The 8,987-nt window shown below is 47.8% G+C and overlaps 2 protein-coding genes across 2 annotated transcripts in view; both read left to right on the plus strand.

Annotated features, from left to right (window-relative positions):
• The window catches only part of LOC123183899 (uncharacterized), a 16,833-nt gene extending 12,079 nt beyond the window's left edge, over positions 1-4,754 (plus strand). The window contains exon 22 of the transcript XR_006492901.1: positions 4,569-4,754. The gene's annotated coding sequence lies outside the window, so the exon portion shown is untranslated. The remainder of the gene's footprint in view (positions 1-4,568) is intronic.
• A 1,618-nt stretch (positions 4,755-6,372) lies between these two features.
• On the plus strand, positions 6,373-8,437 carry LOC123183920 (uncharacterized protein At4g28440). The gene is made up of 3 exons (XM_044596294.1): positions 6,373-6,643; positions 6,828-7,033; positions 7,888-8,437. Exons 2-3 carry the CDS (start codon positions 6,841-6,843, stop codon positions 8,076-8,078), a joined length of 384 nt encoding a protein of 127 aa, XP_044452229.1. The 5' UTR covers positions 6,373-6,643; positions 6,828-6,840; the 3' UTR covers positions 8,079-8,437.
• Positions 8,438-8,987: the final 550 nt, after the last annotated feature.

The following is an 8,987-nucleotide window of genomic DNA, read 5'->3' on the forward strand; positions in this document are numbered from 1 at the left end:
GGCGATGTGGGGCTCAGGGCGACACATGGCGCGCAGCGGTAGGTCCGGGCGAGCGGCGGACAGTGTCCGGCCGGCACGGACGTGTCCGGCGCGGCGCGGTAGACTTTTTAGGGTTTGAGACGAGGGGAATCCGGGATATCGGAAGAGGGGCTATTTATAGGCATAGAGGGAGCTAGAAGTGTCCAAACGAGGTGCGGTTTTCGGCCACGCGATCGTGATCGAACGCTCTAGATGATGAAGAGGGTTTTGGGCCAAAATGGAGGGGTGTTGGGCTGCAACACACACGAGGCCTTCTCGGTCCCTCGGTTAACCGTTGGAACATCAAACGAAGTCCAAATGGTACGAAACTTGACAGGCGGTCTACCGGTAGTAAACCAAGTCCACTTGGCAAGTCTCGGTCCAATCCGGAAATGTTTAACCCCCACACACGAAAGAAAGGTAGAAATAACCACCGGAGGAGAACGGAGCGCCGGAATGCAAAACGGACAACGGGGAAAATGCTCGGATGCATGAGATGAACACGTATGCAAATGCAATGCACATGATGACATGATATGAGATGCATGACAATGACAACAACACACGGAGACAAAAACCCGAACCCGAGAAAATAAAATAACTTAACGCCGGAAACGGCAAGAGTTGGATTACATATTAGGTAAATCATATCCGGGGTGTTACAACACTCCACCACTATGAGAGGATCTCGTCCCGAGATCTAGGACTGGAAGAACGTCGGGTACTCAGAACGGAGGTGATCCTCGCGTTCCCAGGTGGCTTCACAGTCGGAATGGTGTGACCACTTGACTTTGAGGAATTTGATTGACTTATTGCGAGTCTTGCGTTCGGTCTATTCAAGAGTAGCAACGGGGTGCTCACGATAAGAGAGATCTTCTTGGAGATCAATGTCTTCGAAGTTGACGGTGCGTTCAGGAGTCTTGAAGCACTTGCGGAGCTGAGAGACATGGAACACGTCATGCACATTTGCAAAGTTTGAAGGAAGCTTGAGTTGATAGGCGAGATCGCCTCTCTTGTTGACGATCTTGAAAGGTCCCACGTATTTAGGGGCAAGCTTCCCTTTGATACCGAAGCGACGAGTACCTTTTGTAGGAGAGACGCGGAGGTAAACATGATCTCCGATCTCGAAAGCCAAATCACGGTGCTTACTATCATAGTAGCTCTTCTGGCGCGATTGTGCTGCTTTGAGGTTATCTCGAATGACTTTGCACATTTCCTCTGCCTCTGTGATTAAGTCATTTCCGAGAAGTTGACGTTCACCGGTTTCAGACCAGTTGAGAGGGGTACGGCACTTCCTGCCATACAGAATTTCGAATGGGGCCTTTCCCGAACTTGCTTGAAAACTGTTGTTGTAGGAGAATTCAGCATATGGAAGACAATCTTCCCACTTCATGCCGAAGGAAATCACACAAGCCCTGAGCATATCTTCGAGAATCTGGTTGACACGCTCAACTTGACCGCTAGTTTGAGGATGGAAAGCTGTGCTGAAGCGGATGTTGGTGCCCATGGCCTTCTGAAAAGAATCTCAAAACTTGGAGGTAAAGATGCTGCCACGGTCTGAAGAGATCACCTATGGAATACCATGCAGCGAGACAATCTGAGAGGTGTACAGCTCCGCCAATTGAGCTGCAGTGATTGACTCTTTGATAGGCAGAAAGTGAGCCACTTTAGTGAGTTTGTCGATAACAACGAATATAGCATCATTGCCACGCTTGGACTTTGGAAACCCAGTCACGAAGTCCATCTCAATGTGCTCAAACTTCCATTTTGAAATGGCAAGAGGTTGGAGGAGACCCGCTGGCCTTTGGTGTTCTGCCTTCACTCTTCTGCAGACATCACACTCATTCACGAACTGAGCAATCTCGCGCTTCATTCGAGTCCACCAATAAGCTTGCTTGAGGTCCTGATACATCTTCGTGCTCCCAGGGTGGATGGAGATGAGTGAATTGTGAGCCTCGTTCATGTTAACCTTACGAAGATCACCTTTGGGCACAACAATACGATCCTCGAAGAAGAGAGTATCCTTGTCATCAAGGCGGTAGCACTTGTACTTGGGTTGGCTCTTGGCAATCCCAATCTTCACCTTCTTCACCATAGCGTCAACAAGCTGGGCTTGGCGAATCAGGTCTTCCAAGGTAGGAGAGACTTGAAGGTTGGCGAGGAAACCTTGAGGAACAACTTACAAATTGAGTTTGCGGAAAGCTTCACAAAGCTCGGGTTGGTAAGGCTTGAGAATCAGACTGTTGCAATAAGCCTTCCTGCTCAAAGCGTCAGCAATCACATTGGCCTTGCCTGGAGTATACTCGATACTCTTGAATCATTTCGACCCATCGAGTCTGCCTGAGGTTGAGATTAGGCTGAGTGAAGATGTGCTTGAGACTCTTGTGGTCAGTGAAGATGTCCACTTTTCTTCCCAATAAGAGATGTCTCCAAGTCAAAAGAGCATGCACAACTGCCGCCAACTCGAGGTCATGAGTGGGGTAGTTCTTCTCGTTGGGCTTCAACTGGCGCGAGGTATAAGCCACAACTTTCTTCTCTTGCATCAACACTGCACCGAGACCTTGAAGAGAGGCATCGCAGAAGACCTCGAACGGTTTGGATTCATCAGGAGGAGTTTCTCTTTCAAAGTGTTGAAAGCAATGTCACATTCCGGAGACCAAACGTACTTGACGTGCTTCTGGAGAAGATTTGAGAGAGGCTTCGCGATCTTTGAAAAGTTTTCAACGAACCTTCGATAGTAGCTTGCGAGACCGAGGAAGCTACGGAGTTGCTTCACGTTCTGAGGTGGTTCCGAATTCACAATTGCAGACACCTTCTCAGGATTCACCGCAATGCCCTTGGCAGAGATGATATGCCCAAGATAAAGAATGTCATCGAGCCAAAATTCACACTTTGAGAACTTGGCGTAGAACTGGTGTTCCCTGAGCTTATCAAGCACCAAACACAAGTGCTTGGCATGATCTTCCTTGTTCTTCGAAAAGACCAGAATGTCGTCGAGATAGACCAAAACGAAGTCATTGGTGTAGGCGTTGAAGATGAAGTTCATCATGCGAGAGAAAGTCGGAGGAGCGTTGATGAGGCCAAAAGACATGACAGTGTATTCATATGAACCATAGCTTGTTTTGAAAGCCGTCTTGGGAATATCTTGCTCACGGATTCAAATCCGGTGATAACCCATGCGGAGATCAAGCTTGGAGAATACTTGGGCACCTTTGAGTTGTTCGAACAGCTCGTTGATGTTGGGAAGTGGGTACTTGTTCTTGATAGTCTTCTTGTTCAATGGACGGTAGTCAACACAAAGTCGGTCCGTTCCATCCTTCTTCTTCACAAAAAGAACTCCACAACACCACGGAGAGGAACTAGGTCGAATGAGACCCATTTGCTCTTCAATATCGAGTTGCTTCTTCAGCTCCTTCAACTCTTCAGGTCCGAGCTTGTAGGGACGCTTGCAAACCGGTTCCGTGCCAGGCTCAAGATCGATGGCGAATTCAACTGGCCGGTGCGGAGGCATTCCTGGAAGCTCTTCTGAAAAGACGTCTTGATATTCGCAAACGACTGAAATTTGCGAGATGGCATACAGTTCACCCTTCTCGTTGAGAGAAAACTTTGGCAACATGAGCAGGATTCGTTCACGCTAACACATACATAGTAACAATGAGTGTCTCTCAGCCGAGAACAATCTAAGGATTTGGCAATGGAACATGGTCTCACGGGAGGATAATTGAAGAAGGGGCAACACGAGCGTCGAAGAAGTTGGCAACATGAGCAGTGTCATTTTACATAGAATTGACACTTTGAAGCTGGAAATGATGGAGATTAATCACAAGATGGCAAAGATATCTAGTTTATCAAGACGTGGTGGCTCCTAATGATCTTTGTATTGATGTTGTTTGTGCTTGTTGGTTTTGTCCCTCATAAGTGGTGTTAGTTATCAGCAGTACCTTATAAGTGTCACATGTTATTGGCCTGCAATAGTAAGCTACAGTGTGCCTACAGGGCCCAAAATGCTACATTGGCCGAAGAAAGCATTGTGCACGCTCCAAGCCTAACCAGAAGCATTGTGCGACCCCAGTTTTGACATGCTACGTGCTCAAACTAGCAGGATCAAGGCGACACGACCCCAATTTTGACATGTGACGTGCTCAAACTAGCAGAATCAAGGCGACACGACCCCAATTTTGCATTCTGATGGAATCTTGTGTTAATAATGGTCAACTGATGGAATCTTGCATTCTGCAGGTCACGGGATAGCATCGTGCTCATACTGCGGCTCTTCAGAATGAAGGTGCGGGCATTTTTGTTTTATCTCTTTAACGTGCTTCGGTTTGTGTTTGCTACACCGAATCGAGGCACACTTGAAGTTAATGCTGGCATGTGCTTTTTTTGTGTGGCATGTGATGGAACTGAAATGAAGATGTTGACGCGTTCTGTTTGTGTGCAGGCCGTCGAGAAGAGCAAAGGAAGGAAGAAGGGCATCTTCTTCAAGTAGCTATTCATTGTAGCTATTCATTCATTTGGATGCGGTCGTAGCGCGATTATTATTATTCTTGGTTGTAGAAAGAAAGAGAATGAAGGAGGATTAGGTATGTAGTAGTACTAGTAGGTGGCTAACTAGCTATATAGTATCTGGGTTCTCATTCCTGTGAATGATGTATTATATTTATGTTGTTGCATTTATATGTACTATATCTATCTATCTATCTATCAATCATATGTCAGTTTGCCTTTCTGTGTAAAGGAAGGTACAAATATAGGTATGGATGAATTTTGTCTTTTTTTTGGTAGATCTTAACGGATGGCTACTGAATTTTGTTAGCAACCTATAAACTGTGTACGGCCAACAGTTTCTCGTTATATATACCGTGCCGCTCGTCCCACCTGTATCCTCGTCTGTGCATTCTCTCTCGCTCGCCTTCTCAATTTCTCTCCCTCTATCTCTGCATCATCGCCAATGGCGCCGCCGGTGAGCCAACACGCCGAGGAGAAGGTGCCGCTCTGCAACGACGACCTCGCCCCAAGCAGCGGCGAGGAGGACCCCTACGCGCCACCGGACTTGGTCACGCCTGATCCCCCCACCGAGGAGTGGTTTTGGAGTCAGTTCGACCTCGCTCTGTGGAAGACGTTGCCGCCGGCTGAAAAAGCCAGGCGTGTGGCGGTCATGAAGGCGGACGAGAAGAAGCGCGAGGAGGAAGAGGCGGCTAAGGCCGCCTGGAAGGTGGAGGAGTTGGAGCTCTGGCGGGAGGCGCGTTGGCACGCGCAGGAGGTCGATGAAGACGGCTGCTTCAACGCCAAGAGGGCCAGAGGCGCTTTGCGCCTCCTCGCTGCATGGAGGTGGGCAGATCGCGTCGAGAAGGCCACCGATGAAGAGCTCACCTACGCGTCGTCTACAATGGCCAGGGCGGAGGCCTATGCCCGCCGGGAAGCTGCCGATGCGCATGCTGCGGAGTGCGAGGCGGAGGAGGAGGCTATCTCCCTCCGCGCTGGGAAGCCGGTGCGCACCAGGGAGTCCGTGGCCAAACGCAAGGAAACGGCCCTTAGAAGGGACTATTGATTTTTAGTTAATTTATTACTTGTCTTTAAATTTAATGTATTTATAGCACAACAATTCACACACATATGTGTGTGATAATATATATTATGTAATGAACTGGATTGTGGAGTATTATTGATGAATTTCTATCTTATTTACCTACTCGATGTCTCATTTTTTTTTAGTAAAACTACCTATTCTAAGAATATATTTACACTGATGTCAATCAGGCATGTTTTCGAAGAGTTAACTATCTGTGATTTGGGCTAAAAAAACACATGAGGTGGCATGATCTGTACAGATGTTCTATGCAAAATAGCTGTTTGTGAAACTTCAAACATCACACACAATTGCTATCTAATAATTGTGTGAATTGTATTGCATGCGGAGTAACTACTGAAGTTTTATGTGAAGTGTTGTTATCATCACACACAATTCCATAACTCGACCCCAACCAGGTTTAGCCCACGACCTCTCAAAACGGACTGTGTGCAATGGATTAAGTCATTGCATACGTTTTATTTCGAAGAACTATATGCACGCTAACGCATACATACGTTTTATTTCGAAGAACTGTATGCACGCCAACGCATACATAGTAACCCCAATTTTGCCATGTGACGTGCTCAAACTAGCAGAATCAAGGCGACACGACCCCAATTTTGACATGCGACGTGCTCAAACTAGTAGGATCAAGGCGACGCGACGCCGGAAATGAAGCATATACAACGCCGGAAATGAATTTTGGGGGGAAACCAAGATTGCCGGCGGGTGAATTTCACATCGGGTCAGAGTAGAAGCAAGTTTGTTGTTTGGTGACACACCTCATACACCATACACGAGAAGAGAGAAAAGAGAGAGGGGGGAAACAAACAAAGACAAAGGGGATTGAATTGGGTTTGGATTCATACCACAACTTGGGTCCCCCGGCGGTTTCCTCCTTCCTCTCGGACAAAACCAAACGAACCAAGAGACAAACTTCTTCTTCTTCTTCTTCTTCCTCCGGCGGATCTCATCTTCAGATCACATCCAAGCAGCGCAAGCAGGAGACGAGACGCGCTCCCTCGCTCGCTCCACCGTCCACAACCAAACCAGGTACGTCCGCACTCGGTCCCCTCCCCTGGAAGATCGATCTGAGCTCTCGCTATCTGACTCGGAGCTCAGATCGGATCGGACCAGATCTTGTTTCTTTCTTTCTTCAAGATCCCGATCCCCACCGCCCTGATTCGATGCCCGATTCCTCTGATCACGATCCCGTCCATCGGTTTCCCGTGTCCAGGCAAAGGGCAGCGATGACGTTCGACAAGGTGGAGGAGCTGCGGCCGGGCACCTACGGCCACAACCTCCAGCTCCGGGTGCTCAGCTCCAAGCCCGTCGTCCTCCACAGGCCGCAGGGCGGCAGGGCCGGCGGCAACATGCGCATCGCCGAGTGCATCGTCGGCGACGACACCGGCGTCGTCGTATTCACCGCCCGCAACGAGCAAGGTACTCATCTCCGTTTCCTTCTTCTCTTGCCTGATTCATTCACTTGAAGAAATTTACTATGCTTCTTCTTTTGTCTGATTGATTGATTGCTTGCTTGTAAACTATACATACATAATTGGGATCTTATCTATCATAGTTTGGTTTCCGTCATATCAGAAATTCTACTGCATTTAAACAAAGTCACGGTACTAGATCGGCACTCATCGGTGCTATAATGACGCACTGGCTAATGTTGAAATCGTGATGCTCTGCTGCTGCTGCTGCTGCCGCATACATGTTTCATGTTCACTCATTGCTGGCTTATTAACTCAATTGCCCTGTTTCTTCTTTTGCCTGCGTAATTGCACGGTCCACAAACGTTTCCCCCTTTGTGATCAGGGTTTAACTAACTTTCAGGCTTTGCAGAATCAACCTCCTTCCGATCGTCGTAGCCTTCATCCCTGTATTTATCCTTGATGATGCAACCATGAGCTTACTCTCTAGTTTTGCAAAATTTCCTGGACCTGGGCAGGTTTACAGTGACTTGCCTGTCTGGTTTGCAACAAATTTGTTTTTCCTTACCTTAATATAGATCTGTGCTGGTCTTCATCTATCATGTTAGACATTCTACTAGTTCTGACACGCCCAGCATTTAAACTAGCTGGGAGTATGAGATCGTCATCCATGGGTGCTTGCTAGAATGTCCGCCTGGCACCTGTGGAATGATCTTAAGTCGAAATCATAATACTCTGCTGCAGATATGTTTCAGTACAAACACCCTGCCTATATGTTCTCTCATTGCTTGCTGGCTTAACTTGATTGCTCTCTTGGTTAATTCGCCTGACTGGAATTTATCTTGCGTTTTCTTGCTCCAGTGGACGTCATGAAGCCCGGGGCTGTCGTGGAGGCGAGGAAGGCGAGGGTGGACATGTACAAGGGGTCGATGCGCCTGGCCGTGGACAAGTGGGGGACGCTCAAGGCCGCCGAGAGCCCTGCGGACTTCAAGGTGAAGGAGGACAACAATGTGTCCTTGGTCGAGTTTGAGCTCATCACTGTGATGCAGTGATTGAAGAGGGCTCCTCCTCCCCCTTGCCTAGGAGGAGGAGGAGGAGGAGGAGGCAGAGGAGGCTCAGCAGCTGTTAGGCTGAGCACAAAGCAATAAGTCGGCCAATCATGGCTCATGTTCTTCACCCCCTCCCCCCTCTCTCTGTTTACTCTTTATTTGCTGAAAGTTTTGCTAGTCCTGCTACCTTGGATTAATTGTCGTTAGTAATACCATATATGTTTGTGAGGAGTTGCATCCAGATTGTTGTGAGTGAGCCCTGCCATCTCTTTGTGTTAGACCTGGTATATCAATTAACTAATTATGTTAAGCACTGGTGACATATATCTATGAAACTCCTTCACAGGCGACATTTTGCTGAACGACATGCGCACGATGGCTTGCCCATGGATGGTACGATATGACATGTCGTGCGTCTTTTGGTTGGCAACTGTGGTCCGTGTAGCCACGCTCTATATCCATGAGCTGCTTGTGTTGCCTTGGTGAGCGAAGTGATGTTTTGCTTGCCTGAATGTTGAGTGTTAACTGATCATCATGATGATGATAATGATTTTGTAGTGCAACAGCCACACCACTATGTTGTGTTGTGGTCTGGTCTTTGTTCTTGTGCATTATGATGGGTCAGCCAAAGAAGAGAGAAGCATGCCATGGTGGCTGTCTGTTGTTGCAGTGGTTGCAAATGTTGTGCTGTCTTGCTAGCTGGTAATAATTGTAGTAATGTGTTGTGCTTGTGATTGGGCCACCCACATCATCACCTTGATTTATCTTGTTGGATGTGGATAATGTAAAGTAACAACAAGGTGACCCATAATGCCGCGGTGGGCGGTACCACGGTGTTTTGTGCAGTACACCAAAAAAATAACAGTGATAATGATGTAGGTTTTGTTTCCTGAGCTACGGCAAACCCTCCAT

This window comes from Triticum aestivum, chromosome 1A, assembly GCF_018294505.1.
Source record: "Triticum aestivum cultivar Chinese Spring chromosome 1A, IWGSC CS RefSeq v2.1, whole genome shotgun sequence".
Taxonomy (NCBI): Eukaryota; Viridiplantae; Streptophyta; class Magnoliopsida; order Poales; family Poaceae; genus Triticum; species Triticum aestivum.

Bases quoted from the DNA above. Each gene is read 5' to 3' on its own strand.
- LOC123183920 (XM_044596294.1), top strand. From the start codon at position 6,841: ATGACGTTCGACAAGGTGGAGGAGCTGCGGCCGGGCACCTACGGCCAC. The intron at 7,034-7,887 runs GTACTCATCTCC...TTCTTGCTCCAG, and splicing joins CACCGCCCGCAACGAGCAAG to TGGACGTCATGAAGCCCGGG.